This window comes from Eschrichtius robustus, chromosome 3, assembly GCF_028021215.1.
Source record: "Eschrichtius robustus isolate mEscRob2 chromosome 3, mEscRob2.pri, whole genome shotgun sequence".
Classification (NCBI taxonomy): domain Eukaryota; kingdom Metazoa; phylum Chordata; class Mammalia; order Artiodactyla; family Eschrichtiidae; genus Eschrichtius; species Eschrichtius robustus.
The window spans coordinates 125,907,976-125,928,024 of record NC_090826.1 but is presented as its reverse complement, the minus strand read 5'-3'; the positions used below and the strand labels follow the sequence as shown (position 1 = coordinate 125,928,024).

At 42.6% G+C, this 20,049-nt stretch overlaps 1 protein-coding gene across 3 annotated transcripts in view; it reads left to right on the top strand.

Annotated features, from left to right (window-relative positions):
* Positions 1-8,948: 8,948 nt before the first annotated feature.
* GPR161 (G protein-coupled receptor 161) overlaps positions 8,949-20,049 on the top strand; it is a 47,231-nt gene continuing 36,130 nt past the window's right edge. For 2 of the 3 annotated variants that reach the window (XM_068538360.1, XM_068538361.1), the window contains exon 1: positions 10,807-10,862. In XM_068538360.1, the coding sequence (XP_068394461.1) occupies positions 10,847-10,862 (16 nt within the window). In that variant the 5' untranslated portion in view covers positions 10,807-10,846. Of the gene's footprint in view, positions 9,057-10,806; positions 10,863-20,049 lie in introns of those variants that run through there. The other variant, XM_068538362.1, reaches the window with a different exon arrangement.

The following is a 20,049-nucleotide window of genomic DNA, read 5'->3' as shown; positions in this document are numbered from 1 at the left end:
TCATCCTCTATTCAAATTTCTTCCAATTCCACTCCTAGTAAAATTGAAAGTCCTTGCCATGACCTGTGAGGCCCTAGACGAATCCCCTCTTCTCTCTTATCTCTTACCAGTCTGACCCCGTCTCCCACTGCTCCCCTGGCTTGCTCACTCTGGTCCAGCCTCCCCAGGTTACTTGCTGTTCCTTAAAGATGCAAGGCACACTCCTGCCTTAGATTCTTTGCCCTAGCTGATCCATCTGTCTAGAATGCCCTTTCTCAGACATCCTAATGATTCTCTCCCTCACCTTCTTCAGGTCTTTGCTCAGGTATCAAATTCTCAATAAAGCCTATCCTTATCACCCTATTTAATGTCCTCTGCATGCAGATCCTCCTTTTCCTGCTCTAATTTTGGTTAGAATGTAAGTCCCTTGAGGGCAGGAATCTTTGTCTGCTTTGCTCACTGATGTATCTCAAGAGTACTTGAAATGTGCTCAACACATACTTTCTGTAGATAAAAACATATATTAATATGTATGTTTGGATATATTTATCAAGTGTTTAACTGTATTTTTGTTTTAAAATTATATATTGAAAATAATGAAATAATACATCCTTTCTATAAAGAATTCCATACAGTAAGTGTATAAAGTAAAAAGTAAAAGTGCCTGTTTCCACTAATCCACATTCAAATGTAATCACTGTTTCTGGTTTGGTGTGTGAAAATTGATACAGGGAAACCTCACTAAAATAAATTCCGGAGGCCAGAAGGAGGAGCCCTCAGGCAGAATCACTGCACCTCAATCACAGGAAGAATTGTCAATTACAGACAGAGGAATCATCAACAGGAAATCATCATCACCTACAGGTCCCAACAGGGAAAGATGAACATTGTATCTCCTAAGAAATCAACTACCCCAGCAATTCAGCCAATGAGAAACGGTCATCACTCTGAATTCTCACTTTTCTCCAATGGACTGTCATTCAAAACAACCCCTCCCAACTTCCTTAAAAAAAAAAAAAAAGATTTATTTATTTATTTTATTTATTTTTGGCTGCGTTGGGTCTTAGTTGTGGCACGCGGGATCTTCATTGAGGCATGCGGGATCTTTTCGTTGCCGCCCGCGGGCTCTTCGTTGTGGTGCAGGGGCTTGTGGCGTGTGGGTTTTCTTTTCTCTAGTTGAGACACACGGGCTTATTTGCTGCGGCATGTGGGATTCCCTGACCGGGGATCAAACCTGCCTCCTCTGAATTGTAAGTCGGATTCTTTACCACTGGACTACCAAGGAAGTCCCCTTTTTTTTTTTTTTTTCCTATAAAATAACATTCCTCTCCTTTGTCTGTTGGACTTCCCTGTGGTTTTTGCTGTGGCTTGCTTGTCCTGAATTGCAATTCTCTGCTATTCCTGAATAAGCCCATTTTTGCTAGTAAAATAACCTACTGTTTCATTTTTCAGGTCAACAGGTATATACTCTTCCAGACTTTTTTTAGTGCACATGCAAATATGCACACAGACACATATATGTTTACAAGAATGAGATCTTACTACTTATATATTTCCTGGAACTTTTTAATTTCCTATATCATGGGCAGCTTCCCATGTCAGCACAGATAGATCTATTTCATTATTTTTGTCTCGTGTATTCTACTGCATGGATAGCTAAGATATTTTTAAATGACGAAGTCATTGGTCTGTGGAGATGATTATTACCTAAAGTTTAATTCTAGCAAAATGTCATCAATTTTAACTTGAGAATTGAGATATTTGGCAAAGAGATTGTTCCAGTTTACCTTTACCTATAAATAAATTGTAAGAAGAAAAGTCATTTGTAAATACTATTACTAATGAACAGATAATTTAAGAAAATAAGTACTTTTATATTACCATCTAATAAAGGTCATACTAGAGGAGGCCCATTTATTTTGAAACTATATATTATATATATTAACCAGAGGCCATTCTTTACCATTTACTAAACTAGTTTGGGACTGTAAGGTCAGAGCTCTTTGGATGACCCCATCTGTGCTTCTCTGTTCTACTGCACCCAGAGATAGACACTGCAGATACAGGTGTGACTGAGCATGGCAAGGCTGCAGAGGCAGCAGGGTGGAACACAGTTTATATAGTACTTATCCAGTGGCTGGGAAGTCCAAGACCGAGGTGCCAGAAGATCTTGGGTCTGGTGAGGATCTGCTTTCTGGTGTGCATATGGCTCTCTTTTTGTATCTTCACAAGATGGAAGGCAGAGAGAGAGAAGCAAGATCTCTTGCATCTCTTCTCATACGGGTACTCATCTCATTTATGAGGGCTCCATCCTCATGACCTAATCACCTCGCAAAGGCCCCACTTCCGAATACCATCATACTGGGGATTAGGCTCCAACATGTGAATTTTGGGGAACACAAACATTCAGTCCATTGCAGTGTGTGTAAGTGTATGTGTGGGTACACATAAGTACACATAAGTGTACCCACACACCTGCATTTACTGAACACCTACTATGTGTGGCATTTTCATTTGTTACTTCATTTAATCTTCACAAGGATCTAGTGAGTTAAGTACAAGCATCCCCAGTTTACAGACGTGGATACTGAGGCAGAGAAAAGTTACATAAAATGTTCTGGTGGGGGTGGAAGAAAGGACTGATTACAGAATTGAAGTTCTCACCTTTGAATCTGACGAACAGAGGTCTCTGTCAACTAGCAGCTCAAAAGTCATAATGGGACTATGAAATAATACAAATAAAATGCCCAGTAGGGACATCAGAACATAGTAGGAGCCCAATATATATTTGTCAGATCTGAATATCTGTGTACTCTGTACAGACCATCTTTAGAAAAAGTTGCCTGGGTTTAACCAACAATTTTACACAGATAATCCACCATCCTAAAAGCAAAAGTTTTCTATAGAAATTTTCAAATGCCCGTATCTCCAGTAATTTTGGACAGATTCTTCTGCCTTCTCTTTTTCCATCCTATACACACACACACAAACACAGAGCAGATGTTGCAAGGTGAGACTGTTGCAGGTGACGTCTGCAGCCCATAGAATCATGGATGGCTTCACTCACAGGTAGACACAACCCAGAATAAAACCCACCCCCAAGAAACCGGCTTGTGGGAACACTTGCTCCCTCTTCCTTTCCTGGTTTTCAGTTTTCTAGAGCTATTTTATCAGTCATATTGTGTCCATGTCTTCTTTTGTAAGACTCCTCCAACATGTTTCTGGAAGCATGCACAATGCAAAGGCAGAAGAGAAAACTGCTTACGTAGGAGATATCACAAAAGAAGAAAGAACTGAGCTGGAGGTTTGAAGGCTTGTTCTCCAACTAATGGGTCCCGGCCATGTGCATCAGAATCACCTGGGGGTATGTGACAAGATGCAGAATCCTAGAGTGCCATCCCAGACCTGCCATATTCGTTAGTGGAACAATTCTCAAGTCTAACATACCCTTTTAAACAAAGAACAAATATTTGATAACAACCTTTTAGTATCCTGAAATGAAATTTATAATAACATAATCTACTTACATATGGAATTTCGAAACTTTAAAATGATACTCTTAATGTTAATAATCATAATGAGCGATTAATTCACATTTCTATCCATAACTTTTCTCACCCAGAGAAAAGCCAAAGGATCTGTAAGACGTCTGGCCTCCTGTTTCCTCTCTGAACTCAGATTCTATTTCTCTACCTCTTACTCTTGCTTCTCAAGCCACACTCGTCTCACTGTCCCTTTAACAACCTAAGGATGTTGCCTCCTCTGGGCCTTTGCACTGGCTCTTCTCCATGCCAGAAACACTCTTCCCCAGATGTCTACTTGGCTGACTCCCTCACTTCCTTCAAGTCTTTTCTCAAAAGATACCTTCTCAGGGAAGTTCTCCGTGACTACCCTATTCAAGCCCCATCCCTACTTCTGAGACTTCATCTTCCCTTCTCAGCTTTATTATTTTTCTTAGTACTTATTGCTACCTAAAATAGAATATATTTTGCTTTTTTATTGTGTCTTCTCCACCCAAATATCAGCTCCACGAAGGCTGGGATTTCTTTCTTGTTTCCTAGCATATTGTGGGTACTCAGAAAACAGTTGTTGAATGAATGAATGAATAAACAACAAAATTATACTCATTTCAATATGTTAACCCTACTAGATGACACTATAAAGTGGTCAGACACTTGCAGTCATAGATAGGATCACTGTGAACATGACGTATAAAAATGCAGACCTGGTCACCTAACTTGTATTGGTAAATCTGATACCTTAAGTGACAGTGATTTTCCAAACTGATGAACAAATCTTGGTGAAGTCTGAACAAATCAAAGTACACTCTTCCCTCAGTTTACACAGTAATGGCATTCCTGAACAAACTGGTGTATAACAGAACCATGCAAAACAAAGCAAACAACACCTTTGTGATCAGATTAAGATAGTTTGATTCTAGACTCAGAAAATGATAAACAGTTTTTTTTTGTGGGTCCTTCAAAAGTCACAGCGTTCTTTTTGCCTAGGACAGTCCCACATACTTCAAGACGTCTTGTATCCTTGGCCCCCACCCACTAAATGCCAGGAGTGCCCTCTAATTATAGTGACAACCCCCAAATGCTCCCACAGATTTCCAAAATGTCGTATTGAGAACCACTCAGTTTGATGCTTTGTGTTCCAAGTAACAGAGAAATAAACCCATATGAGCTTAAAAAAATTATTTGTTGGGTCCTGTAACTGATGGGTCCAGGGGTACATCAACTTCAGGGAAGGCTTCATCCAGGATCAAATACTTCAGCCAGGGCCTTAATTCTCCTATTTCTCACCCCCAACACATACCTTTCTGTACTCTGTTTCCTAAGCTTTGGTTCCACCCAGCATTGTCAGCAAAATGTCCTTGAGGCTTCAATCTGACTGGTCTCCATCCCTGAACCAATGATGTGGTCGAGAAGGATGGGAGATGCTGAGAATCAGAGTCCAACCCTGGAGCTGGAGGAGAGGTCAGTTCTATGTAAACGCCATGGCTGACCCCCAGGGGGAAGCAATGGTTTCCCGAAGGAAAGTTAAGGGTACACTGCCTGCAGGAGAGGGAATGCGTGCTGAATAGCAAACAGCAGCTACCCACAACTCCTGAAGAGTCATTCTCTCTGGGAATGCAGCCTGAAACTCAGCAGCTTAACAAATTTCCCAAGGGATTCTTTTGATTTTTAAAAGAGCTTTATTGAGACATAATTTACATACCATAAAGTTCATCCATTTAAAATGTAGAATTCACTGTTTTTTAATATATTCACAGTTGTGTAACTATCACATGATCAAATTTTAGAACATTTTCATCATCTCCAAAAGAGACCTTGTACCCCATTATCAGTCACTCGCAGACCACTCCACCCCCAGCCCTAGGCAATCACTAATTTTCTTTCTCTCTTTAGATTTACCTATTCAAGATATTTTGTATAAATGGAATCATACAGTATGTGGCCTTTTGTGTCTAGCTTCTTTCACTTAGCATAAATAATGTTTCCAAGGTTCATTCATGTTGTAGCATGTGTCAGCACTTCGTTCCTTGTTATGGCTGAATAATATTCCATTGAATAGGCCACATTTTGTCTATCCATTCATCCGTTGACAGACATTTGGGTTGTTTCTACCTTTTGGCTATTATGAATAATGCTGCTATGAACATTCATAAACAGATTTTTGTGTGGGTGTATGTTTTTATTTCTCTTGGTTAGATATCTAGAAGTGAAATTACTGGGTCATATGGTAACTTAATGTTTAACATTTTGAGGAACAGCCAAACTGTTTTCTAAAATGGTTGCATCATTTGACATTCCCACCAGCAATGTACAAGTGTTCTAATTTCTCCACATCTTCCATAATACTTGTTATTGTATTTTTCATTATAGCCATCCTGATGGGTGGAAGGTGGAAGCTTGTTGTTTTGATATGCACTTTCCTAGTGGCTAATGATGTCCAGTAGCTTTTCATGTCCTTATTGACCATTTATATATCTTCTTCAGAGAAATGTATGTTCAGATCCTTCAGCCATTTAAGAAATGAGTTGTTTACCTTTTTATTATTGAGTTGTAGAAGTTCTTTATATATTCTGGATACATGTCCTTTATCAGATATATGATTTGCAAACAATTTATCCCATTCTGTGGGTTATCTTTTCATTTTCTTGATGGTGTTCTAGGAAGCACTGAAGTTTTAAATTTTTATGAAATCCAACATATCAAATTTCTCTTTAATCACTTGTGCTTTTGGTGTTGTATCTAAGAAATCTCCAAGGGCTCCTTATATATCCCAAAGTTTGGGAACCAGAGGCCTCTGAAGACATACTTTATTTTTATTTTTTCATTAATATATTTTAAATGTTTTATTGGGTTAGGCCCTGGTCCTATAATGCTAAATAAAACAGATAGGGTTCCTATTATCATGGAATTTATGTCTACAAGTGGAGGTATACTATAAACAAATACATAGAAAAAAGATATATATATAATAAATTGGGATATATTTTATATTGGGGATCTGAGAGAGAGCAGAGGTTAGAAAATGTCATTTAGATTGGTCAGGGAGGACATTTAAGCTGAGTTGTCGTGTGAAGAGTGAGGGAATAATATTCTATGTGGAACATGCAATATACTTCCCAGTTTTGCTTTGACTAGTTTTATGTGAACTGCTGTACTGAAAAGATATTTTATATCAACAGTGTCTCATCATGTGTAGATTCTTCAACCAGCATTTAGGATTCATTTGGATGAGGCCTCGCATTATCTTAGTTCAGAAGTCTTTAGGGGGGACCCCAAAGGAAATGGTTTATGAAACTGATTTGGGGAAGAAAATTATTATATATCTTTTGTTTAAAAATATTAATCCTTGCACAAAACCAATGTCATGTTTTCACACGACTGTCATCTGCAGTATAGATGTATAGATGACATCTATACAGTATCATCTATACAGTGATATATAGTAAAATAATTAATATTTTTTCTGTGTTTTCTCTGTCTGACTGAATACTGCTCACAGCTCAAGACTAGCTTTAGAAGAAGAAAAAATTTTAAGAGAGCAATTGAAAAAATGCATTTGTTGGCAGCAATTTCTATCCTTGAATGCACAGTAAGTTCTGAGCTTATGAGCTATGGGAAGAAAAGCCTTTGTGATAAATAATATATTTGATAATGAGCAGCAGGAGAAAAAAAATGTTTTCAATTGAAGAGTTCAAAATGAAATAGAATAAGTCTGGGAAGGACCTCTCTTGCATCATGGGTGGATATGGAGCTGAAAGAGCCATAATTGTTTTTGATTCTCATTCTCTCATGCCAGTCTATGGCATATGTTACCAGACCTTTCTTGAATACCAGCTTTCAAAAGGGTTTAGTTTTCTATGGCATTGGGTGACTTACTTACATTCTCTCATTTCACCTTTTTAACTCTACAGTAGGCAGGTATGAGGATGCCTATTTTATATATGAATAGGCTGAGATTCAGAAAGGTTAAATAACTCCCCCAGGGTCACAAAGCTTAGCCAGTGTCTGAGTCAATGCAAATTAAAAAAATAAACAGGGGTTTCAGAATAAAAGTCTAAAATACGCTCTAGAACAGACTGCTTCAAGCTCCTTCAAACATCTGGCTTGCTGGTGACCTAGAATCTGAGAGGAGTTTCAGTTTCCAGTTTTTGACCAAATAGAGCATCTGTCCCATAGGAATATTAAGGCATCCATTTACTTTTTGTGTCCCCATTATCCCATTTGTCCCTGAAGACAAGCTGGGTGTTTGGCAGGTGCTAGATAGTAAATTATCATTCTAAATGGTACCTCAGGGTCCTAATAATAATAAGGAAGCAGCTCCCGCAGTGCCAATCTGTAGACAAGGGAATAACTAACGCATTTATCAAAGCAGATGGATTTCAGAGGAATTTGAATCCTGCTCTGGGCATAGCATCAGTTTTTGCTGGAGTTCGGTGAATTGGGCTTTATGACTTCTTACCCGATTCTTTTGCTGCCCCATTTCTCTCCCTTTGTTTTTAAAGCAATTCTATTGTTTGCTTCAACTTTTTGTCCCCTTATTGAGGCTGCTGCACAGAAAACGCAGGAGGCTAGGGATGGTATAGAACGTGGGTAGTGAGGAAAGGGGGGAAAAAAACCAATCTGGGAAGGAAGTGTTCTGTCCTCTGAACTGGCAGCACCCTGGTTTGTGTATTGTAATTACTGCTCCCCAGCCTTTTGGCTCAGAGGGAGAGTAGAGTAGCATCGTAAAGATCTGTTTACGTCCACCCTCCCACTCCCAGGGGCTGTGGGTTCCTCAAAGGCTGGCTTCGCGGGTTGATTCACTGTGATATTCCCAGGGCGCAGGACACTGCCTGGTACCAGGCAGACGCTCAGGCACGTTGGCTACGTGAATGAAAGGTGAGCAGGAAAGGCAATGCCAGGAGGAGTCCACGGCGAGATTGGAGGAGGAGAACGGGACTGTGCGGAGCCTACGGGAAGAATCCGAAAGTATAAGTGTGATGGAGAGACAAATGTTAAAGGGGACGTCCGAACGGCTGGAACTGGGACGGAGGAACGGGATCGGGGAAGGCCCGAGGAGGGACCACAAAGGTTTACGGGAGAGAAGTGGTGCGAGCCGAGAGGGTAGGGGCGAGACAAAGAGCCGCAGCTGAGGCCGATCGTGGGAAGAAATGGAAAAGTGGCCGGGAGGGAGGGCAGACGCGAAGGAAGGGGCGTGAGGGATGGGAAGCGGCGGCGCCCGGGCGGGGAAGAGAGGCGGCGCGCGGGGCTCGGGTGGGGCGGTGCGGGGCGCGGGGGGACTGGGGTGGCCAGCGGGCGGAGGGGCCGGGACGGCGGAGAAGGGGCGGGCGGCGCGGGCGGAGGAGGGGCGCGAGCGCCGCAAAGTTACTTGGCCTGCGCCCGGGCAGGGTCCGCGTGCTAGTGGCGGGGCGGCGGGAGGAGCGAAGCGGGGCTCGGCGGGGTGAAACCCGAAACCTCCGGTCCCCGAGCGCGGCCGGGAGGAAGGAAGCGGCGGCGGCGGCCGAGGCGGGGAGGCGGCCAGGCGCGGCCCTGAGCTGCCGCGGCGTCGGCTCCCGGGTGAGCACCGGCGGGGGCGGGCGGGGAGGGGGGCGCTGGAAGGGTTGGAGCGTGGCCGAGTTCATTGTGCCGGGCGGGAGGGCGCGAGGGCGCAGGCCCGGCGGGGTCTCTGCGCCCCCTTCCCCCACGCCTCCCCGCCCCCACGGCGCATTGCTTCTCTGCGCGCCCCCTTGGAGGTATGGGACTGTCCTCCCGGGCGCACTCCGCCTTGCTTCGGGGAGCCGGGGCTCTTTGTGGGAAGATCTTGGGGGCGCGCCCCTCCCCTGCGGCCAGGGGCTTCTGAGAGGCCCTGCCCACTAAACCGCCCCCCTTTTCCGGCGCCGCCCGAAGCCCCATTCTGAGACCCCCGGAAAGGGAAGACCTCCGTGCGGGCCCGCGACCCGGCTGATAGGGGTCGTGCCCCCTCAGCCCGAGGGGCTTTACGCCCCGCTCCGGGACAGGTGTTTGGCGCAAAGCGGCCTCGACCCTCAGCTGAAATCCGTGAGGACCAGGTGAGCTACATCGTCTCTGTCGGGGCTCAGGGCGCTGTCTCTCGAGCAGGGCGGAAGATGCGCCCAGAAGTCGCTCGGCTCACCTTGGCGCCGCCGGGTAGGCGTCTCTGTTCCTCAGGTCTTGAGATTCGGTTAGCTTTGGGGGCACTTGGCCCGCCTTCTGGGCCAGAGCTTAACTGCTGTGCAACCTTTTGACAGAGGCTTGTGGGATGAGAATTGTCTGTTGGTTAACTGGGATGCTCTGGGGCGCTTCAGAAGGGTCTGGTCTCCAGTAACCACACAGTGGTGTGTTGGCATCACTTTATCTCACATCTTTGAGACTATTTTTGTTTTTTATTGTACCTTTCGTTTGTTTTGCAGAGTGCTTTCTATAGCAGGTCATTTGATCCTCCTGCCTGTGAAGGTGGTGTGGTTTTGGAGGGAAAGGACTTCAGCTCCTTGATGTATCCAATTGGGATAATGATAACACCAGGCGAGGGAGGGGGGCTGGGGGGTGGTGGTGGAATGGGCATCACCGTGCCCCCTCCCCGTCCAGCCAGCGCAGATTCCACCTAGCCTCTTCTTCCCCAGTGACCTGGACCTGGAAATGAGCTTCCGAGAGCTCCTGCGTCGGGAAATACTAGGTGGCTTTCCCTCATAATCCCTCTTACTGCGGCCACTGAGACAGCTTAGGAAAGGCCTTTCCCAGGGCCCCAAAGCAGAGAGAGGAGGTGGGAGGTACCACAGATCGTACAGACAGGGGTTCTTCATCCAGCTCTCTTTAACTGGGATCCAACCACCCATTTCAGTCACTTCTTCCACAGTGCCCCTCTTTTCCTGTCTTAGTCTACACTCAGTTTATACTTCTAAGATGCTTCCAAGCACTTTTATATACACTTTAAAATCTCATTCACGTAAGAGCCCTGTGAAATGGCGTTAGCTGGTTTTACAGGTGAGGAAACTGAGACTCAAGAGAGAAGTGCTCTACTCAGCAAGGAAGGAGCCCAGACTGAACTCAGGTCTTTTGACTTGGCAGTGCTTTTCACGTGGGCTCCATCACACAGGTGGCTCCTGGAGCTCAGGATGTTCTTTTGCCCTACGGCTCCAGCGCCGTGACGGGAAGAATAGAAACTTTTCCCAAGGAGGCCTGCTTGGCATTTAGAAACTCAGTCCAAGCCTCAGGTAGTCAAATCATGCTCTTTGTGTCACAGCCCTGTGCAGCGGGGGTCAGAAAGGAGGCCTGGCCGCGTGATCAGAGGGGCGGCGTTCGTTGTTTGGGTTCTGTGGAGGACGGAATGGGCTGAGCTGGAACTGATCTAAATGTCAGCCAAAGGAGGTACAGTTCTGTGATGTAAACTCTGCTGCTGGGGCCCGTCAGGAAGCCTGCGTGCAGGAGGATGGCTGTGTGGGGGGCTGTGTGTAGAGCATGCCTTCCCATAAAGAGACAGGAGCAGGTGGGACAAGGTTCCAGCACACTGCTTGATCTGAATTTGGGGGGAAGCTGCAAACTTTCATGGAAGAGAGCTTCATGTTTGTAAAGTTGGCAACTAATTCAAAACATTTTTCGAAATGTGCCAGGTAACCAAATTATGTGTTCGGGCTGGTTGTGACCTGCAGACTGCCAGCTTGCAACCTTAGGAAGTACTTGCTGTCCTGAGATGCAATAACGCATGACTGGAGGGGAGAAGTGGTGTCTTCTTGCTGTTTTTCTTGGAGAGCAAAAAACATCACCCAAGTTGGAGATAGCGCTCTGTGCTACCTGGAGTTTGGAAGAAGGATTGACCTGATGACTCAGTACTTCATTCGTTCAGCCAGTACTAATCTCATCTGTGATTCTAGTCCTGCACCAAGAGAGTGCTCACACTGGTGGTTATCTGTTTCGCTGGCCAGTTTATGTGCACAGCAGGGCAGAGGATGGCATTCATGGCAGATATGTTCAGGGAACGATGGGAGCATAAAGGAAGGAGTTTTCAGTGTGGCCAGAGGTAAAACCTGGAGGTGCATTTGATTTGGGTTTGTGTTTGATTTATACTCAAGTAACAGGTAAGACCACACCGTATTAAGAGCACAGTCTGAAGTCAGCTAGCCTGCACCCAGCCCTGCCACTTACAAACCTGTGACCTTGGATAAATAATGGAAAGCATGCCAGGAATGTAGTAATTTTTCAAAAGTATAGTTATTATAAAAGATTTTTAAAATATAAAAATATATAGGAAAATAAAGTTCCCTGTACCTCACCTCAACTCCCTCTCTCCATCTGAAAGGTAACCACTGTACATGTATTATTTTCTAGGTCTTTTTCAATGCAGAAATAAATGCTCACCAAGTCTGGAAATACAGGTGAATATGAATACATAATATGTAGTTTATTGATATTATATTGTAAAACAAGATAAAAATATTATTTGCATTTCCGACTTTAGGACCAACCTTAGTGTATTGGATATACCTTTAAAAATACATAAACGGGGATCATATATAATTATATGCTCTGTGACTTACTTTTTTGATTTAACAGTAAGACTTGGATGTCTTCCAACATCAATATCATAGATACACGTCATTCTTTTTAATGGCTACATAGTATTTCATAGTACAGATTCACTGTAACTCATTTAAACATTCTCCTACTGAGGAACTTTTAGATTGTTTCCAACTTCATCTATTATAAACAATTCTATAGTGAACATCCTTGTACATAAGTCTCTGTGTACTTGTAGAGTATTTCTGGATAAAAGTTACTCTTAGAAGTGGAGGCGGTGGGTCAAAGGGAATGTATATTTTAAACATTTATTTAAGCAGAATTCCATTTGTGTATTGGGATCTGGAGACTGTGCAGAAAAAGAGATTGAATTTGTTTAATTACTTACTTTACTTGTTTACAAGTAAACAAGGTTTACTTGTTTGGAGATAGGTAGTATGCATAAAGAATGACATTCAAAGGCTATAAAAGGTAACACCTCCCTCCTACCCTAGCCCTCTATTTCCCTTTTTGGGTACAACTAATTTTGCCAGTTTTTGTGTATTCTTCTAGAGACAGTCCATGAATCTGTAGGCCAATTAAATGTATCTTCTGTTTTCTTCCTCCAAAAAAATAAATATGGTAGTATGCTAAATACCCCATTCTGCTTATGGAATTAAAAAAATTTAACCTATATCTTGGAGACCATTCAATATCAAAGTTATGTGCACTTTAAGTGCTGATAGATTCTTCCAGGTCTACCCTTAAAACAACAACAACATAAAAAGCTTAATGGATTTACACTCTCTCAAATTGCTCAACAAATCCTTTAACAATTTTTCCATTGAATTGTTGGTGATTTCATCAATTTTTGAGGCTTTTTCTAAATTTTGGATTTTAATCCTTTTCTTGTTAATAAATCAAATATCTTGCCTTTTTTGTCTTCCCAGCTTTGCTTATTGTACCTTTGATTGTGCAGAAGTGTTTAATTTTTATGTGGTTAAATCTATAAGACTTTTCTCTATGGCTTCAAGTTTTCTGTTTTATTTAGGAAGTCCTCTCCTATCTCAAAATTAAATTTTCCTAAATTTTCTCTTTCCTCTCCATTCCTACTTTGCTTTTTTCATCTAAAAATATTTAAAGTTATATCTTTTACTTTTCTTCAGTTTCCCTCCTTTCTGACACTGGGGAGGTCAAGGTTTGAATTTGCTGGTGAGCCTCTTTAGCCAGTGTAGCATGTTTATTTCCTTCCATTTTTATAGTGACTTTTTTCACCAAGTCTTAAGGATGAGCTCTTCTCCAGGAGGGAGAATAAAGAGAGAAAGGGCATTCTGGACAATGGAACCATTGTCAGGTACAAAGTCATGGAATTGGAGAACAGCAGTGCATACTTGGAGAACTGTGATTTATTCAGTATAGCTGAAGTGGAGAGTCCTGTAAATGAATAGATTCTGCAGATGCCAAAGAATGATATGGCATGACCAGGTTTGTGTAAGGGATGATCAGTCTTGTAGCAGTGGGGAGGACAGATTGGAGTGAGGGTGAGATCAAAGACAAGAAGATGAGATAGAAACATCTGATTGTCATTCAGGGGAAAGGTGGTGAGGCTCTGAGCTGGGGTAATGGCAGTGAGGACGAAGTTTTGAGTTAGGATTTAGTGGTGCACTAGATGTCTGTGATAGGGAATGGAACCAACCAACATTTATTGCTTTACATACATTATCTCATTGAATCCTAGCAATTCTGTATGATAATCCAAAGCTCAGGTGTGTCCATTACTGTACCCAAGGTCACACAGAAAGTGTCATTCGTAGCCTTGGCCCCATCAGGATTATCTGACAAGAGTGGTCTAGGATGTCCTAGGTTCTGTCTTGAGTGATTTGGGTGGGTGGTGATTTTTTTTCTAGGGTAGAGAAAAACATGAAGAATAGTATATTGAGATGATAGAAGCAGAGATGATGAATTCCATTTTGCACGTGTTATATCTGAGGTGCCTGGGTGTGACATATGGGGGAAAACATCTACTAGGTGGGTGGATATGAATCTGGAGCCCCCAAGAGTTGTCTAGGCTATAGATGGAGATTTTGGAGTCATCATTGTTTTGGTGAGTACGGAGAGGGAGCACACAGAGAGATGAGGTATCAAATAGGACTCTTCTTCTGCAAGTGGTAGAAAATCCAGTTCCAATTGGCGTAAGCAAAAAGGAAAGTTATTGGCTCTTATCACTAAAAAGCTCAAGAGTGTATCTGGCTTCAGGCATGGGTTCAGGGTTCAAATGATTCATCAGGACTTGTTTTCTTACCTCCCCTTGTCTTATGCTCTCCTCTCGTGATGGCTAGGTGAAGCTGCAGGTTCAGATCCAATGGAGGGGGGAAGCTGTCTTTCTCCCAGTTATCCCAGCAACGGTCCTGTTACGTCTCATAAACTGATTTGGTCAGAGGGACTTGGAATGTGCTCTTGGCCAGGTGTCGATGGTGTGTCACATCAATGAAGGCACATGAACTCAGAGGAGGAAAAGGATGACTCTTCAGAGGAAACTCAGGGGCAACTACAGAGCAAGGGGAAGAGAAGGAAGGGAAATAAACAGTTAATTTCCTCTGCAGATGAGAAAGGAAGAAGTAGTGCCCCAGATGGCATCTTGGGAAACAGTAACACTTAGAGGACAGGATGATTCCAGGTAGATATAAGGCTGGTAGGGAACAAAGCGGGGAGAGGCAGGAGAGAGCCGGGTCAGGGGAGCCAAGGGAAGAGGGAGTCTCAGGAAAAAAGGAAAGTTGTCAAAGGTGTCAGATGCTGGAGAGACCCCAAGGAAGGACCCGCTGGATTCGGCTAGGAGGTCATTGGTGACCTTGCCCTCAGCAAAGGTAGTCATTTATTTTAGACTTGACTGGGACTACTTTCTAGAGGGTTCATATTCCTACATGTACTCTGCATTCCCCACCCAGGCCTGGGGATGGCCAGGTAAGGGCAGAGGTGTCGTGATGGCAGTCAGGAAACTGGGGTTTGTCAGTAATTAGGTGTATGACTCTGTGTAACTCACTTCACCTCTTTGGACCTTCAAGTTTCATCATCTGTAAAATAACACAATTAGAATGAGTTACTTCTAAGGCCTCGTTTAGCTCTCAAATGTTGGGGATTAATGAACTTGATCCCCTCTCACCATCTCTATTACCACAGCCCTGGTCCAAGCCTTCATCTCTCACCTGGGCTGTAGCAGCAGCCTCCTGATTGGTGTCTCTGTCTCCGTCTCCATGCTTGATCCCCGCAGTTCCTTCTTCACCCAGGAGCAGAGTAACCCTTCTAAAACATGAGTCAGATGCATCACTCCGGGGGCCTCCGATCCCACGTGGAGTCTAATCCACCCTCCTCACCACGGCCCACAGCACCCTGCATAATCCAGCCCCTCACCGTCTCCATGTCTGCCATTCTCCTCTTCCCTCACTCCTCTCCAGCTTCATTGCTATTCCTTGGACATGCCGAACTCATTCTGGCTCAGGGCCTTTGCGAGGGCTCTTCCCCTGGCCTGAAATTCCCTTGCATCGTTTTTGGTCTCAAATGTCAGCTCCTTGGAGAGACTTTGCTGACTCCTCACTCCCAGCCCACCCACCCATTCCCCCCACCTCTTTACCCTGTTTTACTTATCTTCATAGCAACCACCACTCTCTGGAATTATTTTACCTATTTATTGTCTATTTTTTTAGATTTTAATTTATTTTATCAAATTCTTTCTTTCTTTTCGTATTTTTTCCAGATTGATTGAGATACAATTGACATACAGCACTGTACAAGTTCAAGGTGTACAGCATCATGATTTGACTTACACGCGTCATGAAATAATTATCACAATAAGTTTAGTGAACATCCACCATCTCATATGATTCAAAATAAAGAAATAGAAAAAGTTTTTCTTTGCGATGAAAACTCTTAGGATTTAATCTCAACAATTTTCATATGGCTGTGTTAATTATATTTATTATGTTGGACATTACATCCCTAGTATTAATCTTATAACCACAAGTTTCTACTATTTATTATTTATTTGTTTGCTGTCTGTGTCGCCTGCACCCTGAACGTAAGCTCCAGGAGAGGAGAGATTTTGGCGTCTTGTTCAGTGCTGTGTCCCAGCTGCAAAGTGGAGCTTGGGACCAAATAGGTATTCATTAAACATTTTTGGGGGGTAGCTGAGTGAGGAATGAGAAGGGGGAAGTTAAGAGTGTCCAGGAACGAGTGGCAATGTGGTAAGGGAGGGAGGGGACATCCCCTATTCTTCAGGGCTGCATATGATGGCATCTGTCTCGGACATGGTCGTCAGAAAAAAAATGTATTGAGAAGGAATACCACTTTAAGCCATTTAAAAATATTATTCTCAATTTTAGCAATATGAGCTTAATTAGTTTGCTGGGCTCTATGAGGATAATGAGTAAAACAGATAATTAAGGGTAAAACCAATTAGCATAGTAATCATTGTTTATCTTGTAATAGAAGTAATCGTCTCAGCATAGCTTCTGTCTCTTCTTGTCTCCTTGGAGCATCTATGTGAATTTGTTTATGGAGGGAGTTGTTTTATTTTTCTTGATCTGTTTATTAAGGATAAACAGTAAAACATGGAATGAACCCAGTTACTCCTATAGAACAGGATTTCTCAACCTCAGCACCACTGACACACTGGGCTGCGTAATTCTTTGCTGGGGGTGAGCGGGAGGCTGCCCTGTGCATTATGGGACGTTTAGCAGCATCCTTGGCCTTAGATGCCAGTAGCGTCCCCTGAGATGTGACAACCAAAGATGTCTCCAGAAACTGCCAGATGTCCCTTGAGGTGGGAGTGGGGGCAAAACCGCCCCTCCTTGAGAACCACTGATGGAGGATATTGGGGTAGTGACTGAGTCTGATTGTTATCTAGAGTCTTCTGATTGGACATTTTCAGACCCTCCCAGCCATCCTGATTCCCTCTCTAGGTTTAAAAAATGAGATTTGCTCTTTCAGGGTAGGGGCTGTGGGCATGGAAGGTCAGTTCCCCTCATCGCAGATGGAGGTAAATTGAAATTGCACGTTTCTCAGGCAGCTGGTCACGTTTCTCAGGCAGCGAGCACCTGCCTTATTGGTTACCGAGCAGCACAGTTCTGAGCTCAGCGCTTTTCTGCGGTGACGGAGCGCTCAGGCCCCGAGCCCCCGAGTGGAGTCAGAGATGCTTCCATTTTGCAGTCTCTTGCAATGCAGCTTTTCTCTCCTCTGTTTTATCCACTTAAGTGGTCAAATGAAACCTCTTTGGTTTTAATTAAAATTTGAAGGGGAAAAGAGAATTGAGTTTTCTTTCCATGTCTTAAATAACTTTCTTAAACAGTTTCTGAGTTTATCTCCCAACAGCCACTCCACTAGCTGCTTTCACATGTGTTACTTCATGTATTCCCCTTGATAATTATATGAAATAAGTTCATTCCACTCTCTTGTTCCTCTCGGAGAAATTGAGGCTCAGAGAGGTTAGGACATACACAGTCACATGAAATTCAAACCTAGGTTCAGTCCAGATTCCGAAAAATATGTTCTTTCTATTGACTATCAGATCAAAGTAGATATTAATGAGTAGGGGGAATATAAAATATTTATTTTCTCCCACATGCAAAGTGCTGTTGGGAATTCAAAGGGGAAACTGAGGAAGAATTTATAGTCCATCTGCAGGGGAAAGCATCCTCACCTAAAATAAAAACTTGTGCTAAGACATGCGTGTCTGAAAAGATAATATAAAAGAAGAACTAGATGTAAGGTGTGGTCAGGGTCATTGTGGGGATGGAATGTTCCAGAAAGGCTTCTTGAGACTTTTGCTCTTAAGGTAGATGTAAGGACCTGCAGCCAGATGTTATTCATATAAGTGTCAACAAGGGGGTAGGTTGCCTGGGCTTATGATAGTGGTCTCCAAGCTCTGCCAGGCTATGTGGGTCCACCTGCCCTTTCAGTATCACTTCAGTTGGAGAAAAGAAAGTTGCTTAATTACAGAAAGCTGCTGTGAATCAATAACAATGTAAAAAATGAATTCAAATTTTATTGACCATTACAGCATATATAGACATTTGAAGAATAATAGTTCACATATGTGTGAGACATCATTTATCTGGTCTACAAACAGTAACTGCCAACTGGAGTTTGGGAATGCCTGACTTAGAGGTTGTGTGATAGGATAGTTTATAGAGGAAATAAAAATAAGAGGGAAGCAAGGTAGCTGAGAAATAGTAATACTCTACCTTGTTATGCAAGCCTGTGCAAATATCTTCTGCAAATATAGCTATAGTCTCTTCAAAATTCATATTTTTTAGACTTAGCCTTTTGGAAAATTCTAATAGTCCTTCAGTATATAACATATTTGTCTGCACTTACATATTTGTCTTTCTGGTGGTATAAAATCCAATAGGACTAGACAATCTTGCTTTTAAATTCTCAGTTTTCCTCTTACCACTTAAAAAAATATTAAAGTTAAATGGAGAGCTCTGAGCTGTTTCAAGGGTCGTTGTTTTTCTGGAAAATGCCACAGTTACTCACTTGAGCCATATAAATACAGTTAGCATGTCACTTATCTGGCAGAGTGCTGATAAGTAGAAAATCAACCCTCCCCAAAGGTGCAGGAGGAGATGACATCTGTATGACAGAAGCCATACCTGGAGAACTTTGCACTGAAGCCCCCCCCCTCAGGATATCAGCCCCTACTTTACATAGACCTTTCCTTAGCTTGGCAAGGAAAACTACAGAGTAAACAGAGTAAATATACTCTGTATAGGGAAAAGGGCCACCAAAGGTTGAAACAAGTTGCAGAGAAAGTTTCAAAAAGAAACAATATGCAAGGCACACTTGGTACAATAGGAAATAATGTTACCCTTATCCAACTTGAGGGAATCACTGTGTTTCAAATCATGTAATAAAGTCTCACAGTGATAACCCACCAGCTGAGTGGGAAGCTGAACAGTCTTCTCTAAGATTTTAAATGAAAGCAATTACATTAGCACTGATCTGTAAGGTCAAAATTTCATTTATCTTGGCATTTAATGACCTTGAGTCATGAAAATCGTTATGTTTTGTATACTTTGTTTTAAAATATAGGGAAATGTATGATGGATATTCGTGAATTTTGCCTAAAGGCTTGAAACAAAAAGTTTTGATGTTTTAAGGTGATAAAGCCCCACCAATTCATAAAACTCGCCTATCCAGAATGAGGCATTTCGAAGGATTAGCTTGGGTTTTACTGCAGTTTTGGAGGGGAAGTTGTTACTGGAGGCCCTCTCTTTTTCTTTTTTTTTTTTAATTGAAGTGTAGTTGATTTATAATATTGTGTTAGTTTCAGATTTACAGCAAAGTGATTCCGTTATACATATATCAATATATGTATATTCAAATTCTTTTCCATTATAGGTTATTACAAGATATTGAATATAGTTCCCTATGCTATACAGTAAATCCTTGCTGTTTATTTTATATATAGTGGTGTGTATTTGTTAATCCCATACTCCTAATTTATCCCTCCCCTCCTCTTTCCCCTTTGGTAACCATAAGTTTGTTTTCTATATCTGTGAGTCTGTTCTATAAATAAGTCCATTTGTATTATTTTTTTTAGATTCCGCATGTAAGTGATATCATATAATAGTTGTCTTTTTCTGTCTGGCTTACTTCGCTCAGCATGATCATCTCTAGGTCCCTCCGTGTTGCTGCAAATGGCAATGTTTCATTCTTTTTTTATGGAGGCCCTCTCTTTCTAATGATGAGAATCTTTGATTGTATATAGAGTTATCATGGAAAAGGGTGAACAAGTTAGGGTTATGGGGTTGTTTGCACCTTAGGGTCAAGGGGAATGCAGCAGGGGTAGATGGGAGAAGGGGATGGGTGGATAAATGGAGACCCTATAGCACCAATCCGTACCAGCAATTTTTTTTTTGCACCATAATAATTATGCACAGCACGGTTTGCCTTCCTCAGCATCTCTTCTCACCTTTGACCTAAGTGTCAAGTTAGGATAGCTTTCACAGCATGTAAAGGAAATCCTACTCCAAGGACTTAACCAGTAAGGGGTTGACTAGCCGTG